This window comes from Leucopleurus acutus (genome assembly GCF_964270905.1).
Source record: "Leucopleurus acutus genome assembly, chromosome: 20".
NCBI classification, from domain to species: Eukaryota; Metazoa; Chordata; class Mammalia; order Artiodactyla; family Delphinidae; genus Leucopleurus; species Leucopleurus acutus.
In genome coordinates, this window is record NC_139162.1 from 29,223,915 (window position 1) to 29,248,055 (window position 24,141).

The 24,141-nt window shown below is 50.1% G+C and overlaps 1 protein-coding gene across 1 annotated transcript in view; it reads right to left on the reverse strand.

The window, feature by feature from the left end:
• Window positions 1-24,141, reverse strand: part of SLC6A2 (solute carrier family 6 member 2) — a gene marked incomplete at both ends in the record, with an annotated part of 34,164 nt that overhangs the window by 2,978 nt on the left and 7,045 nt on the right. Inside the window, 7 exon segments of the mRNA XM_082862798.1 lie at window positions 1,081-1,193; window positions 1,935-2,059; window positions 3,305-3,408; window positions 5,024-5,158; window positions 9,961-10,099; window positions 18,873-19,110; window positions 19,844-19,975. Coding sequence (XP_082718924.1) covers window positions 1,081-1,193; window positions 1,935-2,059; window positions 3,305-3,408; window positions 5,024-5,158; window positions 9,961-10,099; window positions 18,873-19,110; window positions 19,844-19,975 — 986 coding nt within the window.

Sequence of the window (24,141 nt, forward strand, 5' to 3'; positions counted from 1 at the left end):
TGGTGCATATCAAAGGAATGATTTCAATGAGCCCAGACTCTTGCATCTTCCCATATATAGAAAAGCGCTAAATCCATTAACTTGAGATGTCTGGTTTTGTTTAATTAACAGTAATCTTTTGATGCTCTGACCACCTGGTCTTTGTTGCAAAAACTCCTACATATCCTGGCTCCTCCCTGACCTCTTCAGAGCAGTCCCTCAGAGCGATCTGAGAGCCTGCCTCCCAGGCTTGAAGTCCCCAGAAAGTCTGCTAACTGAAACATAATTCTCAACTTTTAGGTTGTGCACTTTTTTTTTTTTTTTTTTTTTTGCCACACCACGTGCATGCGGGATTGTTAGCTCCCCAACCAGGGAGTGAACCCGTGCCCCCTGCAGTGGAAGCTCGGAGTCTTAACCACTGGACCACCGGGGAAGTCCCAGGTTGTGCATTTTTTTTCAGTCAACACAGGAGTGAGGGACTCTCTGAACCCCAGTCTCAGGCCTCCCGGCTCCCTTGGACCTCCCGCAGCCCTGGACTCATGAACCCTGGAGGCTGCCTTGCTTCTCTAGAGAAATCAGCAGATCCTCCCTTCTCCCCATCCTCTCACCCTACTTCTGCCCTATTCTCAACCAACCTCAGAACTCAGAAACCATGTGGGAGAGGGTGAAGAGATAACTCCTGTCTCCCCCTCATCAACAGGGACCTGACTCCTGTCCGCTCACTCAGCCTAAGTGGATGCTGATGAAATACCGTGGGAAGAGTGGTTGGTTAGAGAACAAGAGTTCTAGCCACGCCCTCTCAGAATTCAGTTTCCCATCTGTAAAAGGAGAGTATTGGGCTGGCTTATCTGAGGTCCCTTCTAAGGTAGAGTTCCATGATGTCAGGTAGGTTTCTCTTGGTTCTTGGCTTTGGCCTAAATCTTGCCTTTCTGAGTGAGTACTGATTTCCTTGTTTGCATTTAAATAAGGTCTTCTGCAAACAACTACTGATCAGGGGCTTGAATGCGGGGGAACTCTGAGTAGTGTGAGTGTATTTAGGGGAGGGAGGGTCAGGTCTAGTGGTGTCTGTGGGGGGATGGTATCCCCAGCCAGGTCACTCACTGAGCTGTCAATTCCCAGAGCCAGGAGCATGACGAAGAACACGACAGCCCAGAACGTGGATCCTGATAGGGTGGAAATGGCTTCTGGGTACAGGATGAAGACCAGGCCAGCTCCTGTAAGAAACATCAAGGACCTCATTAATAGCTGGGACTGTTGGTCTGAGCTGCATATGATAGGAGAGCATTTTGAGGCCCAACAAGCCCCAGCCCAGCCCCATGATATTTGGGCAGTCATGTGTAGATGGAGCAAACCAAGGTCTAAAGATGACTGATGAAACCAGCTTCAGCCTGAGTTCACCTATGCACCAAGGAGGTTGACCTCAAAGAGCCAAGCCACAGGGCAGTGCCTCTCCTGGACAGCTACAGGCAATGGGCCTCAAACCCCACCTCCTGCACCCCATGAGGGATCCTCTTACTCTCAAAACTTTGTGATTTTCAGAGTCCATCAGAGGCAGCCCCTCCCCAAGTCTTGGCCTGTTTGTGGCCATAAGAATATGAGAAGCAGCGGGGAAGGACACGAGCTGGTTGAACAACTTCAATCGCCTGAGTCTCAGCTTTCTGATCTTTAAAGTGGGTCTATTAACACTTGCCTAGTAACACTGCAAGAACTAAACCAAGATACGTCAAGTGCTTAGCACAGGGGCTGGTACAGAGTCAGTGCTCCCAAATCTATCTGGTCTGGCCTGACTCAGAAGATGATTCTGCCTGGACTTCCTACTGATGGCCTCAAAGAAAGTGGGCAGCTGAGAAAGCCCCGTGTCCAGTCCTCTCAGTCCCACAGCCACAGGAGAACTGCTAAGAAAGAGGTGAGTTTTGCAGCCCCTGCCTCCTCAGTGGGCGAGTCTGCCCACCCACCTTCAGTGGCAACATCCTCAATGTTGACCTTGTGTTCATGGGCCATGTAACCAAGGATGGAGAAGATGGCGAACCCAGAGATGAAGCTGGTGACACAGTTGATGGTGCTGGTGAGCAGGGCATCCCTGAGAGAAAAGAAAGCACTGTTAGTTCAAGTGGTCTGACTCTCCCCAACCCCGCTTATGGACTGCTGGATCATCTATGGAATCCACGGCTTCAAATGCCAACCCCCTCTTCAGCGTCCCTGCTGCCACATGGGCCCCCAGCACCCCACCATCACAGGGTCAGAACATGTAGGTGCAGGAAATAGGTCAGCAGCTTCTGGATGAAACACTTTAACACCAGAGCCTGATATCAAACTCTTGCTGGGAAATCGAGGCACCAGCCTCCTTCCTCAACAAACTTTCTGTGGCTCCCCAATGCCTCCCAACTTTTCACCCAGGCATTCAAGAGCTTTGCTGAGATGACCCAAACTTCTTTCCAGGCTTATCTCCCATGACTCCCCAACACGTACTCTCTGAGCAAACCAGTCAACTTGCTGGTTCACAAACACACCACCTCCCCTGGCTTTGCTCATGCTGTAAGTTGTCCACTCACTCCGTGTCTGCCTATCCCAACCCTAACTATCTTCTAAGGCTCACCTCAAATGCACTTCTGTGCTCTTGCTGACCCCCCATCAGATGGCTGATCACCCCATTTCCTTAGCCTCCCTAAAGCCTGTCCCACTGATATGCATTCATCCTACTCTGTCTTGTACCAGGGAGGTTATGATTCTGTCTTAAGCCTTTGATAGAGAGGGATGGAAGCAGCCCCATCTGTGCCCATGTCTGAAGCCCTCACAGCACTGGGGCTGCAGGAGGCAGCATTAAATGCTTACAGGACCAGGTGATCTAGAGCATGGTCTTCTGACTCTACGGCACTGAGCAGACTTCTCATTCTGCTGTGTGGTCTTAAGCTCTGACCCTGCTAGGCCCTCACCCCTCAAGCAACCAGCCTGGATATTCCAACCTTGTCTGCCTGGGCATCAGATGGACAGACAGGCAGTGCTGGCTGCTCTGAAAGCCACACAGTGCCCCTCTGTCCCAGCCACCCACCCTCATGATATCCCAGTGTTAGTGGCCTCAACTTTGCCAGCTCCTCACCCTGCATCTATCTGGGAGGTGTCCTGAACTGACATATGCTCATCAGGACCCCCATAGGCCATGTTGGAGTTCACAGAACATCCAGGATGGTCTACTCTGCTTCATTTCACGGGGAAAGAAACCCAAGCAGAAAATTTGACTTGTCCCAGACCAGAGCCCTCTCTCCCATCCCTGCAAGGGTTGATTCCCAGGATTTAGAGCTTTCCAGAGCCCCAGGAAGGATCTTACCTATAGCAGTTGTTGTCAAATTTGTTGTAACTAGCAAATGCAATCAAGACACCAAATCCAGCGCCCAAGGAAAAAAATATCTGAGTTGCAGCATCAATCCATACCTGAAATGGGCAGATAAAGGCCATCACCCTCTGTTTCCACAGAATTGGACTACCTCACTGCTCCAGAAGGGCTGGGAAGTCCCGGGATGCCCTAAGACCTGAGGAACTGAGGTCTGAACTACAGATGGGCAGCCATGCAACTCCTGCTCTCCAGCAGCCTGTACAAAATCACTGTGGAGAGAGGCTGGGGTCTCTCTAGCATCTCCCAGCCTTGGGTGGTCGTGAGTGAGCTCACCCCAGAGGAACTCACTGGCTCAATCTGACATCCTGATTTTCAAAGAAAGTTAATAAACAAAATGTTCTAGACTAGAATGTGGATAGGGCAAGGGCAAAGGGTTATGACTATCTCAGCGGTTATGGAGACAACATCTTCAGAAAGGGGTAATGATTCCTAGTACCTTCTACCAACCCATAGACAGTGGTGACTCCTTGGTGGCCAGTCGGGTCTACTCCCTTCATCTTTTGGATGATGAAACTGCATGGCTGGAAGCCCGGACATCTGAGCTCCTCTCCAACCTCTCAGCCTCATGGTCTTGCCCTGGTCAATTTCACTGTCTATATCTCAGTTTCCTCATCTGTACAGTGGGGATAATTTTACCTAGCTCACCAGGACTAAGCCACAATTCGGATTTGTGAGACTTCTGTCATCTCCCCACTCGTGCTATTCTAGACTTCCCCTGCTTTGTAAGCAAAGGGTGTAATGAGAGAAGCAATCTGACGGAGGAAGATATATCTGCTCCCTGAGACGGCACTCAGGCTGAGTTTCTACTGTCCAGAAAGACTTAGGATATTTCAACAATGCAGAACAGATAGAACTCTGACTTGCTTCACAATTTACAAGGCTGTTTCATGTCTTATGCTCTGTTGTTTTTCTGACAGTTACTAAGGAAGTAGGGTTTTCTCTTGGTTACTGGGCTGTAACACAGAGTTGTGCTGGGACAATGGGAGGTGTGTACTGGGAGGCATCCGTCCTAATCCTATGTTGATCTTGCCTGCCAGGGTTATTATGGGTTCAAGTAGAGTGTGGAGAAGTCTTTGGGGATAATGAGGGGAAATATTGAGGTGTGGTCACTGAGGCAGACGCGAGGGTGGAGGTTGGAAATAATCTCAGCTGTGATTTGAAGATGCTCAAGGCACTAGGAACCTCTAAGATTGTCCCTGTTCCCAGCCTCACCGTGTTACTTTGGACTCCACTCCAAAGTCACCCCACCTTCACTGTAATCGCTGCCTCTGGGCAGGACAGTGAGCTGGAGGGGTACCAGAGGCCAGAGTTGGAGACCAGAGTAGAAATAGGGCTAGGGTGGCTGGGGTGAGGCTGGGGCCACGGCACAGGGCAGAGGTAAGAACCCAGGACAGGGTATTGCTTTCCTTGAAAGGAGGGGTCTGCAAAGGCCACTCAACAGAACCACAGATCCCGAGCCATCAGAGCTGGACAGGCTCACGGAGACTGTCAGGTGCAAATCAAATTGGCCTTGGTCAGGTAGAGAAGCTGCAGCCCAGATTGGGAAGGATCCATCCCAGGCTATGCAGAGCTGGGACCAGATTTTCTTTCACTGCCTGCACCGAGAACCCTCCCCAACCCTGGCCCAAGGGTGGGTGGTCACTGGGCACTGACCGTGGCCTCTTTCAGACGGTAGAAGTCGATGTGCAGGTAGGCGTTGATGCCGTTGGAAGCGCCGGGCAGCGTGATGCCGTGGACCAGGAGTACAAACAGCACGAGGTAAGGCAGCGTGGCCGTGATCCACACCACCTGGCGGTGGGCAAGGTCGCAGTGAGGGCCCGACTCTGCTGCCAGCGGGGTGGGGGGCTGGCGGGGGGCGAGCCAGTCACACCCTCCCCACATGTTCCTTCACACCGTGCGCGTGCTAAAAGCTCCACCTCTAGGCCAGGCCTGGGGCACTCCAGGACAGAGCGGACAGACCAAGGCTGCACCCAATGAGAAAGTCAGCACCTGGGGGCACCGCTGCCAAGGAAGCCAAGGCAGTGAGGACGCAGACTCTCTCGGTGCCCAGCGCCTCCTGCTCTACCAGCTTCCTGCACTAACTAGCACCCTCACCTTTACGCCCTCCTTCCTCCCTTCTCTCCCCCTCTCGTTTACCTTCATTCAAGCGTGTCCTCCTAAGCTCACCAACCCAGGGAGGGACGTGGCTGGGCAGAAAGCAGAATCCCTGGCTGCTCTTTATTTGGGGATGGATTTAGGGCAAATACAAACTGCCTCATCCAGAAACCCATAAGGGAAAAAACTGTCCCCAGACTGAAAAGAGACACCAGCCCACCCCGCCCACGATGAAGAAACAGAGAAGAGAGGCGGGGAGAGGAGAAGGCTGCGTAGGCTTCCTCGCTGTTCCTTCTCACCCCTGACTATACATTAGACGACTCTGGGGGAAGTTACAGACAAAAATGTCCAAGTTCAGACTCCATTTTTGGAGTTTCTGATTTAATTGGTCTGGGATGGGGCTTGCACTCCATGCTTTAAAGGCTCCCTCAGGTGGATGCAGGGGACAAAGACAGGTGAGGATCATTTATTGAGCAATTTCCATCTGCTAGCCCAGCAGCGAGGACCTCTCACCCCATCCTCCCAGCTGCCCTGGAGGCAGGCAGGATCATGAACTGCCCTCATTTTGCGGGGTGAGGACACTGAAGCTTAGGGAGCCTCATTCATCCCGAGGTCACCCATTAGTGAATGATGGTGCCGGGACTCCAGCCCCTCAACCAACACAAAGCCGTGTTCTTAATGCCTCACGCTACTGCATGTTTGAGACCCACGTGCAAGTCCTGGCTCTGCCAGGCTGTGAAACCCTGTCCCTCTCTCGGCCTCAGCTTCCCCATCTGTACAAGCAGGCTGGAGCACATGGCTTTGGAGAACCTTCCAGTTCAACACTTAGGCGTTTGGTACAGGCTTGTAGTTTCTAAGTGCTGGTTCAGCCAACACCTATGAGTGGTGGGCGGGCAGACAGGACTCCAGGGTGGCAAGCAGCACTGTGTGCACACTTGCCCGATGCCCTGGGGGCTGACTGGCCTCCGCCGTCTACCCTGTGGTGGTCGGTGGGCCAGGGTCACAGAGTGTGTGGTCTGCGGTAACCCCTTTCCCTGATTCAGACTGTACCTCGCCCCCCAGTATCCCAGCTGCCAGCTGTGGAGCCATCTTCCCAAGAACAGAGCCTTCACCGGCCAAGACAGGAAGTTTGAACACTTGCAATTCATTTCAGGCCAGCTCTGTGGCTTTGGCAGCCTGCTAAGAAAAGATCCGTGTCCTGTTCCAGACGTAGTCTGGGAAGAAATAAGCAATGCTCTTCGTTTTCTCATGAGCCAGAGTATAAAAACAATGAAAGACAGGACACTGCAATGTCCTGCATGAAGTTCCTTATTCTAGAAAGCCCTTCCCTATGGACTGCAGGGGTCCTCGCCTGCTCTGGAGGCAAAATGTGGGCAGGGACTTCAGGCGACAAGTTTCCATCTGCGGGGGGCTTCCTAGGGCAACACTCCTGCCCCACTCGTCATTACACTCCTCAGGGGAGGGCGTGAGTCCTCCTCCTCCAAAGGTGACTTTGCACAAAGAAACGGAGCATGCGAGTCTCCCCTCCTTTTCTCTTTAACATCAGTCTCCCCATAGACAACTCAGGCCTGCTCCAGCCAAGTGCTAAACAAGGTGGGGCAGGCTGTACCCCTTTGGCGATGGCTACAGGAAACTTAATCTTGAGGTGTAATATTAGAAGCCCGTGGTGGCCCCTCACCCAGGCCGGCAGCAGTAGTAGAGCTCATACACCTGCAGCTCTGCTGCCTGCAGAGGCCAGGAAAGCCCTGCTTTCGATACCCAGGAGAGGCACAGAGAGACTGGACAAGGCTGGCCTGGGGCTTCTGTAGTTTTGCTTGCAGCTGAAAACCCTTTCCCTCTGCTCCATCTCTACCTGACCTAGCCCAATGCCACCTTCTCCATGGTCTTTGCAGACCCTCTCAGTCTGAAGAGCTTCCTTCTTCCACTAATGTAACATCTTATGGTTTTTGGACCATGGGAACTCATGGTAAGAAAAACCTTATTTATTGAGACGTATGGGTTGCTATAACTGAAATGCAAAAATTCCACAAGACATCTCTATCTTTAGTATGTGCAATGCACGCTGTTATTATCTAGACGATTTCATTTTGAAAAATTGTGGTGACCCACTAAATTGATTTAATGACAGTTGAAAAACCCACAGTTTGTATCTCAATTAAAGTGCAACCTACCTGATATAAAATTGTTTTCAAGGTAAAGTTAAGTTTTTTAAAAAGCAAGATCTATAATAGTGTGTATAGTTTGTGACCATTAGTGTTTATTGAAAGGGGGACACACATATGTCTCTGAACGGAGATGCACAAAAATAATAACATTGACCTACACCTACCTGGCTATAACACACATAATACTACAATCAATTGAATCTGTCTTATTTCTTCTTGCATCACTCGTACTAGCATCAAGCCTGGCACATAGTAGGTATCCATAAATGTTTACCGAGTTGAATTCAAAAGAACACTTAATGAAGTTCCCCAAACTTATTTACCCACCTACCCTTCTTCCTCCCTTCCCTTCTTTCCTCACTACTCCGTCAATAAATATTTACTGAAGACCTACTATGTGTCAGGTGTTGGGATGGTTGTGGTCCTAGCCTGGTTTTGCTCTATCTTAGAATTCCTCCAAGCTCTGGTCTGCATTTCATTTGGGTTCTTCCTTGGGGCAGATACCATGTCTCCAATACGCTGATAGGAAGTTCCACTTCAGGCTCTTGTCAAATTTCATTCCCGTTGGCTGCTGGTCCCCTGTCACTATCTTTGCTATCTATGGCATAACCAAGACTTTAGGAGCACCAGAGAGAACCCTGATGCACCCCACTTTTCAAAATCAGTTGCTTAGGGCTTCCCCGGTGGCGCCATGGTTAAGAATCTGCCTGCCAACGCAGGGGACAGAGGTTTGATCCCTGGTCAAGGAAGATCCCACATGCCGCGGAGCAACAAAGCCCATGCGCCACAACTACTGAGCCTGCGCTCTAGAGCCCGCGAGCCACAACTACTGAGCCCGCGTACCACAACTGCTGAAGCCTGTGAGCCTAGAGCCTATGCTCCGCAACAAGATACGCCACTGCAATGAGAAGCCTGTGCACCACAAGGAAGAGTAGCCCCCGCTTGCCACAACTAGAGAAAGTCCACGCGCAGCAATGAAGACACAACACAGACAAAAATAAATAAATAAAATAAATTTAAAAAAATTCAAAATCAGTTGCCTAATGAAGGTTCTCATAAATTCATGCCTACCTGATTACTGTTGCCTTGTAACCCCCAATGAACATACACACTGTGTGTTCCACACTGACTCTGGGCTTTACCACAAGACTTATCTTGTTCATTGGGACAATAGCAAGCATGATGAAAACAGAGACTGGAAGAGCTACTTGTACATTGGGGCTTGTCTGCTTGGAACATGCTCTTGGAACTCAGCCATCATGCTGTGACATACCCAAGCTACAGGGCGAGGCTGTATGGAAACTACCCAAGGTGCTCTGGTTGACAGCTCCTGTTAAGCTCCCAGCCAGTACCAACTGCCATCCATGAGTGTTAGCCATCTTGGAGGTTCCAGCCCAGTCAATCCCCCAGACATGTAGCTCAGGCAATATCACATGGAGCAGAAGAACCACCTTGCTGAGCCCGGTCAACCCACAGAATCATGAGAGGTAATAAAATGGCTGTTATTTTACATCTCTACATCTTGAGGTATTTTGTTACACAACGATAGCTAACCAAAACACTGGACAGAATATTTCCCAGCTACAGCCTCTTTAATACAGCCAAGCTCCACATGGACCCATAGGGTCCAAATGGAGCTGTTGTTCTCATGATATTCGTCAGGCTCAGAATCAATGTGGGCCATGACCTGAGTATACTCCACCATGAGGTGCTGACTATGGGGGGCACTGTCACCTAAGTCAGAATGCCAACTCTGGCAGGCTCTCCTAGGTCATCAAACCCTGTGCTCCTCTCTCCAGGAAACGTAGACCCTTGCGAGCACTCCGCACTGTGTCAGAGGATGCCCCAGGATTCATCTAGATATCTTCTGGAGCATTCTCATTTACTCAAAAATTCAGAGGTGGGAACAATCAATTTTATAGTGAAGGAAATGGTTATATGCTAGAGAAGGCTGCAATATTTGCATGCAGTTTTAGTCCAGAATTTAAGATTTATCAAACACATGTCAACAGGTTGCTTTGGGCTTTTTCCAGAGACCCTTGGGGTGTCCCGTTCCCTGGTCTCTGCTATTAGGGAGGCTTTGGTGGGAAATTGTGAAGAACTCTGATCCACTTGCACTCCCTCATCCTACTGCTGGGGAGTCCTGGGCTTAGGGAAGGGAGGGGATTCATCTAAAATCTCCAGCAAGCCAGTGGTAGAGCTGGGGTGCAAACCCAGGTTTTGTACTTCTAGCACCACCTTTTCTTTTCACCAACTACCTGTTTATAGGTAGAAAAAAACCCATCGTTTTTGAGGCCAACCTCCCAACTGAAAGAGAAACAAAGATATTACCTTTCCTGATGTCTTCACTCCTTTCCAGAGGCTAAAAAACAGGACGATGACGACGACAATCAGACAGAGCAAGAGCTGCCACTGGGGCAGGCCGATGTCATGAATCCCACTGCTCTCGTGAAGGTGCAGGACGCCACGTCTGCGGGGAGGAGAGGGGAGCGGACCAGGGAAGATGGTGTCGTCAGAGAGGATGATCAAGGCCTCGACCACAGGCCAGTCCTCGAAAGTGCACATTGATGGAGACAGGCCCTCGGCTGCCCCCGCTACAGCCCTGCATCACTTGGACCTGCCCTGCATAGTCATGGCCTGTGCCCAGCACCTCCCTGCCCTGGGCCAGCAACTCATCTGAGGAGAAGTCCCCACCCAAGGCTGCTTTTTAAACGGTAACAGAAGCTTTCAACATAACAAATATCTCTTGAGTGCCACCTGCAAGCCAGGTCCTAGGGAGATGGTAAACAGAGGAAAGGTCTCTGCCCTCATAGCACTCATGGTCTAAAGCAGTGGACACTGGAACATTTGGCAATGTCTGGAGATGTCTTTGATTGTCACGACTTGGGTAGGAGACATCTAGAGGATAGAGAAGTGGGACATCCTATGATGCACAGGACAACCTAAACATCCTATAAGGCACAGGACAGCCTCCAAAATTCCCATGTTGCTGAGGTTTGGAATCCCTGGTCTAGAAACTGAGATAAGAGTAAACTTTTCTCCTATTTGGGAATATCTACCCCAACTAAAGGTATGTGTATCCTCTGCTTTAGCAATTCCACTCCTGGGTGTTTGCCCAGTAGAAACATTGTACATATGTTCACCAAAAGACATGGTCTAGAATGTTCATAGCAGCATTATTCATAACAACCCCAAATTGCAAAATAAATATCTATAAACAGTAGACTACAGGGACTTCCCTGGTGGTCCAGTGGTTAAGAATCCGCTTTGCAATGCAGGGGATGCTGGTTCGATCTCTGGTCAGGGAACTGAGATCCCACATGCCTTGGGGCAACTAGGCCCGTGCGCCTCAACTAGAGAGAAGACTGCACACTGCAACAAAAGATCCTGCGTGCTGCAACTAAGAATGAATGCAGCCAATAAATAAATAAATATTAAACAAAACAAAACAAAAACAGTAGACTACATAAATTATGATATATTCATAAATTGGAATATTATATAGCAACTAGCTCCGTATGGATGAATCTCACACACCTAATTTCGTGAGAAAGAAGTCAAAACGAAAGAGGACTGCTGGGGGCAGGTGACAAAGCTGTGGACAAGCAGGTGATGGCTCCAGCCACATGGAACTCCTGGGTGACAATAGCTGGTGCAAACATTCCCCATCTTGAGCCCTTTTCCTCTTCAGTAAAATGGCTCTCGCGAGGCTGACGTTGCAGAATGTGAGACAGTGCCTAGAACCCAGGAGATGCTCAGCGCCAATGGTCATTGTAACTATCATTCTGACTGAGTCCCAGCCTTCAAGGAGCAGCGGGCATTGGCAAAGAAGCTAAGGAGTGCCCAGAAAACTCAGCCAAGGGAGTCCCTGTGGCGGGCTCCACTGAGGGGCTGGCTGGTGCCTTCTCTGCGGGCCTGTGGGAGAGCCGGTGAGTTGAGAAGGGGTGGCCAGGTGTGGTAGGGGCGAGATGGGGAGAGGGAGGTGGGTGGTGACAGGAAAACAGAGGAGTCTGCAGTGAGCGCTCGGGAATGAATGAGCAGAGCTGTGTGGCTGATCAAGGCCCACAAAGACCCGTGTCCCCATCTCCAGAACGGCCTTCATCCCCACTGCCCCCAGGCAGGATGCTGTGGACACAAACTACTCACCCTGCATCAACTTTCCTGAGCAATCAGTCTCTGTGTCTGGCCCCTCCTAGCCCTAGCTCTTGGAAATCAGCTCAACCAACACCCCCGTCCTCATGGCCCGATGCCAGGCCAGACCCATATTCTGTTCCTCCAGGACTACTGTAAAAACCTCCCCATCCTCCCACCATCCCAGTCTCTCTACCTCCAGTCAGCCTCCTTAAATCTACAGTCTGTGCTGCTGTAGAACCATCCGATTCATCTGAAGTTGTGTTCTAACTTTGTCACTCTTCTGCCCCCAAATGCTCAGAGGCTCCTTATCACCTAAAACAGTGGTTCTCACTGGGGGCAATTTTGCCCCTGCTTTCCCTGGACACTTGGCAACAGCTGGAGACATTTTTGGTTGTCACAGCTGGAGGGCAGAGGGGTGTTACTGGTGTCTAGTGGGCAGAAGCCCGGGATGAGGCTAAACGTCCAAAATGCACAGGACAGCCTTCCCACCGCAATTATCCAGCCCCAAATGTCAAAAGCATCAGCGCTGTGGAATCCTGGTAGAGAGGATAAAAACATATGCCTTTCAGAACCGGAGGCCTTTCTCAATCGTCCTGTACCAAGAGCACCCCATGCCTTGCCACACCATGCCTTTGGCTCCTGGCGACCACCAGCCACTTGTCATTCCCGAATTATATGAAGCTCTCGTCACTCTGGGCCTTGGAACCGTCTGTTCCTTTATGCCTAGAACACACTTCCTGGCCCAATGTGTCTGCCTGGTGAACTTCTGTCCCTGCTAGTCTCAGCTCAAAACTGAGGCCCTGGCTGAGGTCCCTCTCCTATGATGAGAAGGAGGGAGAGAGTGGGAGAGGGAGGGAGAGAGAGAGAAAGAGAGAGAGGAAGAAGAAGGAGAAGAAGGGGAAGGAGGAGGAGGGGGAAGAGTAGGGGGAGAGAGAGGAAAAGGGAAGGGAGGAGGGGGAGGGGAGGAAGGGGAGGGGAGGAGGGGGGAGGAGGGGGAGAGTAGGGGGAGAGAGAGGAAAAGGGAAGGGAGGAGGGGGAGGGCAGGAGGGGGAGGGCAGGAGGGGGAGGGGAAGAGGAGGAGAAGCATGGGGTTGGGGAGGGGAGAGGGGAGGGGAGGGGAGCGAAGGGAAGGGAGGAGATTGGAAGAGAAGAGAGGCCGGGCATATCTAAAAATATGGAGAACCAGAATCAGGTACTGAGCCCATCTGACTCTTAATCCTGCTTCTTCCCATTTCTTTCCATACGGGCCAAGTATTGAATGGTACCAATAACCATTTGGCCAATTTGACTGTTAAAATCATGAAAAAAAAAAAAGGCACTGAACCAACAGTGCTTGCCCTCAAACGTGCTAAAATGACTCTAGAATCCAATCAGATGGCCGAAACGCCTCCTAACCGGCCCAGGTGACCCACATGTGTGTGAGGTCCACTTTCAGCCTTGCAGTGGTTGTCTAGATATTTCATCAGTGAAAAAGCCAGACTCCAGAGCTGATTTCCAAGAAAAGTGAATCCAGCCTCCTCTCCCGTAACAGGCCGAAGTCTTGGGGATTAGTACAAGTAACTTTGTTGTTTGTTGTAGTTTTCCAGCAGTTTAATGAAAATGAATCATCGTGGAGTACACGGTCCAGACTTTCCGATGTCTACAGGCCAAACGGGCTCAGATCTCACTTGACATTTAAGTGCAAAGGGTTAGTGTTGGGGTGGAGAGAGAGTTCTCTTCCCCACCAGGAACATGCAGCGGGTAGAAGTTTTCTATTCCCTGAGCGTGTTCACCAAGGGTGCCCTTTTACAGATTAAGTTACAGAACCTCCGGGTTTCCTTCAGCCTTGGGCTATTTGGCCTCAGGCCTAGAGCCTGGGGAGTATCGAAGTTTTGTTCCCTTGAATGATATGTTCAATCTGTCAGCTTAAATAAGTACAAGATGGCAAGAGAATCAGCCAGCAGGCTCTGAGGAAAGCAAAAAAAACCAACTAATCTCTTCAGGGTTGGTTGGCCCTGGGAGTCCTACCTGCTGGGTCCCCAGACTGAGAGGGGGTAACTTTTAAAGCAGAAGCATTTAGATAAAAGGGCCATTAAAAACAAAGTGAGAGAGTGGCATGGACATATATACACTACCAAACGTAAAATAGATAGCTAGTGGGAAGCAGCCTCATAGCACAGGGAGATCAGCTCGGTGCTTTGTGACCACCTAGAGGGGTGGGATAGGGAGGGTGGGAGCGAGGGAGACGCAAGAGGGAAGAGCTATGGGGACATATGTATATGTATAACTGATTCACTTTGTTATAAAGCAGAAACTAACACACCATTGTAAAGCAATTATACTCCAATAAAGATGTAAGAAAAACAAAAGAAAGCAAAAACAAATCCAGAGGCAGCTCATGACTTAGATACTGAGAAGCACACAAAAGCAGCTTCAGGGTGAGAAAGAGATGCATGAGAAGGGCTCTGATCTGCCCACAGACACTCCTGCACTCCTGTCCCGAATACACCCCACTGGAGACTCTGATGGGATGGAAGAGAAGACAGGGAAGAGGCCTGTGGATGGGATGAGGGCCTTAACTCAGACGGCCCGGGTTCGGATCCCAGCTCTGCCACTTCCCTAAAACCTGTACCACTACATTCTTATCTGGAAAATAGGAGTAATTCCCACCTCCATGAACTGCGAGGACTAAATGGGACTTGGATATGAGAAGATGCTTGGTGCCTGGCTCACGGCAGCTGTGAAGCTTGGGGTGGGGATGTACTTAAAAGGATGGAGGAGGGGAAAGAAGGGGGAGGCAGGGAGGGGATAGGAGCTCTGTGGAGCAGAAAGATGTAGAAATAAGCCTTGGCTTCTGCTCCCCACAACATCCCCCAAGCCCCTTCAGCCCCACATAAGAGAATGTCATCTTCTTCCACCTTATTCTGCTCACAGCCAAGCTGGGAGGAAGTTTAAGGCTGTAATTAAAGCAACCTGGGTTTCAAAACCCAACTCACTTCTCCCTTCGGCTGGGGCAGATCTGCTGGCTATGAAGACGTCAGAGAAGGAATCAAATAATAACTAGACTAGAGACAAGGCTATCATTTCCCATTTTAATTTATAAGGACGAGGGTTGCCAAGAGCAAAAAGAAAGATCATGTTTTCTTCCTTTATCATGAGATGATAAAGGAGAAAGCATGGAACCAATTACATGTATCATGCAGCACCCTCAGCTCCACTATCCTTTACCATCTCCTAGTCCAAACCACACTTATAAACTAGGAAGGCCTAAAACCTCCGCCTGCAAGGTCCCTAAGGGTTCTGGGATTGTCCGAGGCCACACCCCTAAGGAGAAGAATAAAGGAGGCCCTAGATTTTCCATGACATGGTCCTGTAGGCATGTTAGCCTGAGCCCACTAAGGATCTTATTCTGTTTGAGATGGGAGAATGCAGTGGCTAAGACAGGGGCTTTCAACCTTGGCTGGATATTAGAATCACTGGAGGAGCTGTTAATACAAATCTCCACGCCCCACCGGCTGCACCCAGACCAATGAAATGAATCTCTGGGTGTGGGATCCAGGCATCAGTGTGTTTTAAAGCTCTCCAAGTGGTTCCAATGAGCAGCCAGTGTTTAGAATTGCTGGGCTAAGAGCCTGGACTTTGGAGCCAGACTTCCTGGATTCAAACCCACTTCAAATGTCACTTCCAAATGCATGGCTGGGATATAATCTAAGCTGGATAAATGTTAGTTGTGACTATGACAGTATTTTGGAATAATAATAGCCGTTTATAATGGCTAGAATCCAATATAACACAGAAGTTAAGCCTGCAGACTCTGGAGTTTCACTGCTTGGCAAGGGAGGGGCCAGGGTGAGGAGAGTGAGGCTCCTGGGGGCAAAGTGTAAGGGGGCTCCCACTCTTCGAGTCCTGTAGCTGCAAACCGTCTGGGTCCACATCTTGGCTCTGCACAAGACTAGCCATGTGGCCATGGGCCAGTGATTTACAGTGATTTATTCATCTGCAAAATGAGGCCGCGTCACAAATGCAATGAAGGTAAGAGTTACAGAAACCTCATCAGGTTGGTGTGAGGCTTACACTGAAATAACACATACAGAGAAGTTAGCAGAAAGCTTGAGGCACACGGTAAGTGATTAGCTGTTGATGTGATGAGGAGAAAGACAGGGATGATGGTGTTGCTTAGATGCTTACTTTAAGTAACAGCAGTCCTTCAGATCCGTCTGGGGCTGTAGAAGGATTTTGAATTCCATGACAACTGTGGACCCTCTCCTCACAGAATTCCCAAATCTACATAATTGTGCACATGCTTGCTGACGTCTGCAGAAAACACAGATGGGGGTAGGTGGACACACAGGTCCAGGACCCTTAGCAAATTCTCCGCCATGGCTCATTGAGGGTAGTTCCTGGGCCCTGAGAACCCTGACTCCTCTGAGCCCCAGGAGGCAGCAGACTTTCCAGAGGCCACCTGTAACCACGCCAAGGCTCCTTGGTCATGCTGCACCGAGATGGCAGGAGTGGAAATGGTCCTCAGGAACCCCACTCTCTGGATGATCAGGACTCGTTCCAAGGTCCTTGGCTGAGGGAATATATAGGACCAAAGCAGAGTGGCCCTAAGGTTTTGGTGTTGGTGAATTTGTTGTTTTCCATCCTCTAGACCTGCACTGCCCAATATGGTAACCACGAGCTATTTACACATAAATGAATGAAAATTAATGAAGTTAAAAATTCAGGGCTTCCCTGGTGGCACAGTGGTTGAGAGTCTGCCTGCCGATGCAGGGGACGCGGGTTTGTGCCCCGGTCCGGGAAGATCCCACGTGCCACGGAGCGGCTGGACCCATGAGCCATGGCCGCTGAGCCTGCACGTCCGGAGCCTGTGCTCCGCAACGGGAGAGGCCACAGCAGTGAGAGGCCCGCGTACCGCAAAACAATAAAAAAAAAAAAAAAATTCAACTTAGTCACGCTAGCCACATTTCAACTGCTCACTAACCACGTGTGGCATGTAGCTACTGCACTGGGCTGTGCAGACATAGGACATTTCTATCACGGGGAGTTCTCCTGAGCAGGACTGCTCCAGACCAGCGGTCAGCAAGCCATGCCCCGCCCCTCCCTGCCCCGTCCCCAAATCCAGCTGTGGCCCATTGAGTTATGGCCTGTGAGCTAAGGATGGTTTCTATCTTTTTAAAGGGTAAAATCAAATAAAGAATATGCAAGAGACCTACGTGGCCCACAAAGGCCCAAAATATTTCCTATCTAATTTTTTACTGGAAAGTTTTCCAACCACTACTCAGACCATGTGTACCTTGAGAGTGAGGTCTGAGTGGGATTTACTTGTCCTGCCCCACAGTTTGTACCAGGGACTTTCTGCTTAGCTGCTAACAGTTGTGTAGGGGTTGCTAAAATGGGACTCACCCCCGCCTGAAGCATAAAGACAATAGATGCTACATTCTGAAGAGACCACCATGAAAACATTTGAAATAAGGTGACTGAAAACAAGTTGACTATTACCAACCTCAAGGACTTAAAAGGACGGAGTAGAGGTTGAGAGGATTCTAGGGAGCAACAAAAATAAATAATGATGGCTATGGGTTAAAACCACAGAATAAAATAAATACCAATGAGCCCATACTGATAGAAATGAATAAATGAGTAAACAAACGAATGAATAAATAGGGGAAAAGGGACTTTTCTCTTCAATTAATCTAGAGGGAATGATGGGACTAGAAATCACTTTAGATCAACACTATAAATAATAATCCTTGTTTGCAAGACTCACTGAAGGATGGTAAGAACTGTGGGCAAAAGTCTGATGACAAATGAGATATTTGCATAACCTCAAAGTAACTTCCCAGAAGACACTTACTAATCACAGAGAATAATGCTACCTCTGCACAGGAGGAAGCTGGTAGATAGCACTTTAGCTGAGTGATCAAGGTCAACATGCCTAGTAATAAGAGACTGGCATCCTGTACCCCCTGATATGATGCACCGAGAAGGACACAATGTCATTTCCAAGTTATTCTTGCCAAAAATGTCAAAGTCAGTCTAATCAGGAGAAAACAATGACCAACCCACACTGAGGGCTATTTTATAGAAAAACTGACCAGTGCTCTTCAAAAGCATCAAGGGCATGACACTCAAGGAAAGACTAAAGAACTCTCACAGATTGGAGGAGACTAAGGAGATGTGACAATTAAATGCCACATGGGACTCTAGGTTGGATCCTGGACCAGGATATGACATTAGTGGGAAAACTAACAAATTCAAAAATAGTCTTTAGCAGGTTAGTTAATCCATGTTAATTTTCTGATTTCAATCATTGCACTATGGTTGTATAAGGTGTCAACATTAGGGGAAACTGGGTGAAGGGTCTACAGGGGCTCTGTGTACTACATTTGCAACTTTTTTCTACCTCTAAAATGATTTCAACATAAAATGTTTCTTTTTTAAAAAGACGTTCTGTCTTCTACACCAGTCAGTGCCTCTCATACACATAGTTCAAATAATTTCTCTGAGCTGTACACAGCTGGCCTGCCTCCCGCTTCCTAAATCTCACTCACAAACTCTGGCTACTTTCACGCATGGAAGCCCCAGAGAGACAGCAGCACACGGTGGACCAGGTGACAGCTTCAGGATCAGATTGACTTGGGTTCAAGCTGCAGCTCCATCATCTACCAGCTGAGCCCTTAGGTGTCCCCCTGGCTGACTTCATCAGTTCTTACGACACCTCCTCCTAGAAGCCCTCCCTGACCACCTGCACTAAAGTTCCTTTTCCCTACACAATCACTGTGTAGCACTGGTTTTAGTTCCTTAAGAGCACTTATACTCCCTAAAATGTGTTTGATTTCCTGAAGGGCATGTTCACGTTGTACAGTGTTCTTGCTTCCTTACCTTTTTGCTAGTGTGTTGTCTCCCCACCCCCATTCTGCGTCAGAACACAAGCTCCTCAAGCTTTGTCCATGGCTGTATCCTTGGCTTCTAGCCAGGATCATGCCTGTGGTGGCTGCTGAGTACACATTACAGTGACTGGCGTGGCCCCCTCCCCTCCTGTGGTTTTCCTTAGCATTTGGCTCAGGTCCTGCCCAGCACAGGTCTCGATGCGCCCGTGTGAACAGGACAAGGGGTTGATGACTTACTCATAAAACTCTGCTGCCGGCGTGAACTTGTACTTGGAGTACGTGGTATGGTTGCCCAGCACGGAGCTGTTGAGGAGCTTGGGGTCGGTGCAGTTGGGGCTGTTCCAGGCATGGCCGCAGTCAGTCCAGGGCAGGTTAAGGGTGAAGGAGGAGAAGAGGTAGTAGAGTGACCAGGCAATGATGACATTGTAGTAGAAGCCAACGTAGAGTGCAATGAGGATCACAGCATAGCCAACTCCTGGGTGGGGGGCAGAGGGGGTCAGGCAGGGGCTTCCTCAGAACCACCTCTCCTGGGGAGCTTGCCCCAACCATTGCACTACACGACCCCCACACCTCTCTTTTTTTCTGTAGCAGAATGTCGGAGCCCTAAACCCCCTAGGGCCCCACCCCCCATTCCTTTGCCTGAGGGCTCTCTCTTGCCCCTGGAGCCCCTTCTGTCCACTTATCATCAGGCAAGGCGAAAGTGCCAGGACATTTAATGCCCCAGGGAGCAGCCGGGTCAGGTGTTGGAGCATAAGTATCCCAGCTCCCCCCGCCCCTTGGGCAGGATAACACTGAGGCATGATAACATTCTCTCCCAGCGGAATGAAGCCCCTTGCCCACGGTGGAAAGGCACGTGATCCACTTATCATGTCTGCCATGGGAGCAAGAGGTGAGAGTAGTGGTATGTGTTCTGGGTACTTCCGACACTTCTATGAGTTTTTCCCAATCAGGAAAACAGATTCCCTCTGGTTACTCAGCTGTACAGCCTGGACTGGAACCCAGATTTCCAGACTTTCTAGGCTAAAGCTGTTCCTGACACCCCCAATGCGTTCCGTGTAACTTTGAACGGTGGACGTGCTTGACCTTGCCAATAACTGTAAATCTCGAGAGAGCTGGTCTACCGCAGATCCCACCTTTGGGGCAGATTCTCCAGGGGCACACAGAAGTCTTTTAGAACAACCTTTGACTCCCCCAGATTCCTTCTTTACCTTTGAAAAACGGGCAGATCTTCCACACGGTGGCTGCCCCTTCCCGGTTGTACTGGCCCAGAGCCAGCTCCATGTAGAACAGGGGCATGCCAGCGATGATGAGGAACAGGGTGTACGGGATCAGAAAGGCACCTGGAAGACACAGAAGCAGAGTGTGAGCCCCTAGATCCCTGCTCAGCCTTGGGCCTGCCCCTTAGAGTGTGTGGACCCATGTCAGCCAGAGCTGTGAGGGTCCTCATTCATGGCACCCGGCCACTTCTCAAGGGATGTCTTGTGGTAGGTAAATCAGAGCAATTAATACAAATAGCCATAACATAATAATAGTTATAGCAGTAGTCATAATCATAGTCATAATAATGAGGTTCTGTGCTCAAATTAGTAAAATCTCTGTTCATCAAAGCTAAACAGGCTTGGGCTTCCCTGGTGGCACAGTGGTTAAGAATCTGCCTACCAATGCAGGGGACATGGGTTTGAGCCCTGGTCTGGGAAGATCCCACACGCCGCAGAGCAACTAAGCCCATGAGCCACAGCTACTGAGCCTGTGCTCTAGAGCCTGAAAGCCACAACTACCGAAGTCCGTGCACCTGGAGCCCGTGCTCCACAAGAAAAGCCACCGCAATGAGAAGCCTGCACACGGCAACGAAGAGTAGCCCCCACTTGCCGCAACTAGAGAAAGCCATGCACAGCAACAAAAGAACCAAAGCAGCCAAAAGTAAATTAAAAAAAATAATTAAAAAAAAAAGCTAAATAGGCTTGTTTCTTGCAGGATTCTCCTAGCCTTTGATACACAAGCACAAGCTGTGACGGGCTATGAGGAAGATCAGGTGCAGTCTTTACCAAATTAATTTCAACATAGAACCCTTTCTTTCATGAATCACAACTCTGGGGAATGCCAATCACCCCAAACCCTTCCTTTTATAGGTAAGGCAATTGAGGCCAGAGAGGGAGAGACAGTGCCCAAAGTTACATATGACTGAGTTTTCATTTTGCTCATGTCTATATCAGCTTAAGGTCACCTCGGGTTTTCCCAAACATGACCTCACTGGATTGTCCTTAGTCTCACATCAGCTCACAGAAATAATCAGAGAGGGTCATTATTTCCCCCCAGGGGAAACTGAAGGCAGAGAAGGGAGTCGAATTGGTTTTGTTTGCACTGTTGCTAAGTGACAGAAGCAGGATTCGCATTCATGTCTTCCAACCATCAAGCTCACTCTGTTACTGCTGGCTGAAGGTAAACAAACACCGGATCAAAGAGGTCAGAGGCTCAAGTCTCTGACCAGGGAAGATGCCCACCCAGAACACTGCCGAAGCTACAGGGAGCCCTTGGCAATGGGCAGCAGCAAGTCCCTGGGAAAATTCCTGGTAGAATTAGACACGTCTGAGTTCCAGAGACAGTTCTCAGTACGCCTGGTAGCCTGGGGTGAGCTTAACGGGCTCTGACGCCGTGAGGTGACTCACAGGGGTACTTGCCACGTCAGCCTAGGCTGCTCCTTGGCCTGGTGCAACCGGAGGTGGCCAGGACAGATCCACACTCCTCCCGCCATTGGCCTTTGGCTGAGATGTTGTAACCTTGGAAACCAAACACTCTCTGACCCGCCCGCACTAGGAAAGTGCAGAAACCGGGAAATGCGTAACGATGATAATATTAGGAATATAATATTCCCTACTGTGTTCCCGGCACTGTGTTCCATGCAATATCTCATTCCATCTTCACCTCAACCCTAAAAGTATTACTACCGCCATTTTACAGATGTGGAAACCGGGGCACCAGGCTAGCAGAGAACTGTGGCAAAGTCGCATGCACCCAGGGTCAAACTCCCCCAGCTAGTCAGACTGTCAGTCTCCACTTTCCTCCCAGGGCTTCTCCTCAGGAAGCCCAGGGCTCTTAGGGACAAAGCATGAAGTTTTGGCCGCAGTGCTCTGAGACCCAGTCCTTCTGAAGCAGGAGACGGACTAGCAGGGTGGGCAGTAGGGAAGAAACCACTGGAACATGAGTACCTCCTATGTATCAAGCAGGGCACTGGGCACTGGACGTCTGTGATCCCATTTATCCTACCCAGAAACCATCTCAGGTGGCAACTGCTACACTCATTTTTCAGAGGAGGAAACTGAGGCTTGGTGACTTGTCTAAATTCACCCAACTGGTCAGTGATAGATCTGAGATTTGGGCCCAGGTCTGCCTGGCTCCAGAGCTCCAGAGCCATTCCCAAAATATTCTGTTGATTCCAGAATATCCCAGCCTCGATGGAGGACATGAGTCTGCATAGAGGCTTGGTGGAGGGTGATCTGAAACTGGGACTCTGGGGCCAGCTGAGCCAGGCTGGTCTGCTGGTCATGGGCTGCTCCAAGCCTCCAGCCCCTGCTCCAGGCTGGACTTCTTTGAAACGGCCACATGCCAACCTCTCTCTTCCCCTCCTCATTTCTACTCTCAATCTCCACCCTTCTCTTTCCCCACACAGAGAGGGCTAGTCTGGCACTAGAACCCACGTCTGTTCACGCTGCTGATAGCAATGCCAGTCGGTGATGCTGATGGAGGTCGGGGTGGTGGTGGTGACGGTGGAGCTAGTGAAAGTAACAAGTACCATTTATTGAGCTCCGTTATATGCCAAGCCACACGCTAAGTTTTTGTGTAATTATTCCTTTAAAACCATCCCTGAGAAGTACCACCAATCCCATGTAAAAGATGAGGAAACTGAGGCTTAGAAAGGTCAAGATGCTTGTCCAAACTAGTAAATATGCTTGCTTGGCTCCACATCTGGATCTGCCTTGTGGCCACCTGTCACTGCCCTTGGGGGCCTGGAGCCAGAGAGTAAGGGAAACAGATGTATTAGAGTATTTAACAGGCCTGAAGACTGAAGTCAGTGGTCCAAGGGACAACAGGGAAGGAAAAAGCCAGGAGTCATGGCTCAGATCTCGGCACCGTGGTTTGCCTCTGTCAACTAGATGTTCTTTTCTACAACCAGAGGAAAAAGCAATGTCAGCCAATTCACCAGGGATCTCATATTGGCCAGTTTTCTCAACTCTAACCCTCTGGGTGGCACTGCCAACAGGTAGGTAAATTGCCCAGTTGTAGGTAAATAACCCTCTTGTGCTGGCTGGGCGTTCCAGTGGAAGGAGAGGAGGAAAGATTATGGGTCTGCACAAGCCCAAGACTCTTCCAAGTGCGTTTGATGGGGGGCAGCCAAAGCTTCAGGTGGTAACAGATGGGGAACGTTCAAGAATGTTGGAATGGCTGAGTATGAATGAAAACCAGAAAGCTGCCCAGTGGCCAGTGTCTTATTCTAAAAGAGGACATCGACCAGGGAGATGGCCTAAGCCCCCTTGCAGAAAGATCTGGAGGAAGCCAGGACAGAGCTGAAGAGTCAGAAAGAGGTTTCAGGGGTGCCTGAGGTCAGCTAAGGATGCTTCTCCTAGAAACAGCCCTGCAGCAGCTCCTGGGACACCGAGGCTGGTTGCAAACTTCCCAGAAGGTACTGCTCTGCAAGGCCCATAAGTGCCACATTCCCACAGCCCTGCCTCATCTCCATGCGTGGCAGTGTCAGCTTCATCCAGCCTCATGCAGGGCCAGAGAGCTGAGAACCTGAGGAGCTACAGGCCCAGAATCCTGGCTCTGGAATGCTCTGGCTGGGCTGACAGGGGCAGACCTCCCGAGGGTCTCAGCTCCTAGGGGTCTCCAACATCCACACACATACACAGATGCACACCTGTACATCTTCATGCAAAGGTACACACGGATTCTGCACGTCAACACACTCACACGAACACAGGAAGAAAAGACTGTCAACTGCGAAAGGGACTCCGACCCGTGGCCTTTGGATGAATTCAGTAAGAAAAGCATCTGTCTGGCACACACTGCCTGATGCCGCCCCGCCATTAGAGAGGAACCCTACTGGTCAGAGAGGGGCTCTGGACTCCTCTGTGCAAATGTCAAGTCCTCAGAAAAGGGAAGCCAGTGGTCACTCAGTTCAGATGGGAAGTGCTGGAGCAGACCCCTGGTGGGTGAGGAGGACCCCAGGGGAGGGGACGGGATGCCTGTGGGAGGTGGCTCAGGAAGAGGAGGTGTGGGCCAGGCCTGGTGTGGGGGTGGAGAGACTGATCAGGGAGGGGCTGCAGGAGGGACAGGAGGGTCCCTTGAGACCTCACTGGCCCAGCTTCCCAGTTGGTGGAGGGTAGGATTCCTCAAACTGGCCACATCCTGATGTATTAAGAAGTGAAAACCCACAGGACTGTTCGCCTGGTGCCTGTAGCTCAGCTATGGGTGGTCACTGCCCGTGGCTTTCACCAGAATTCCAAGAAAA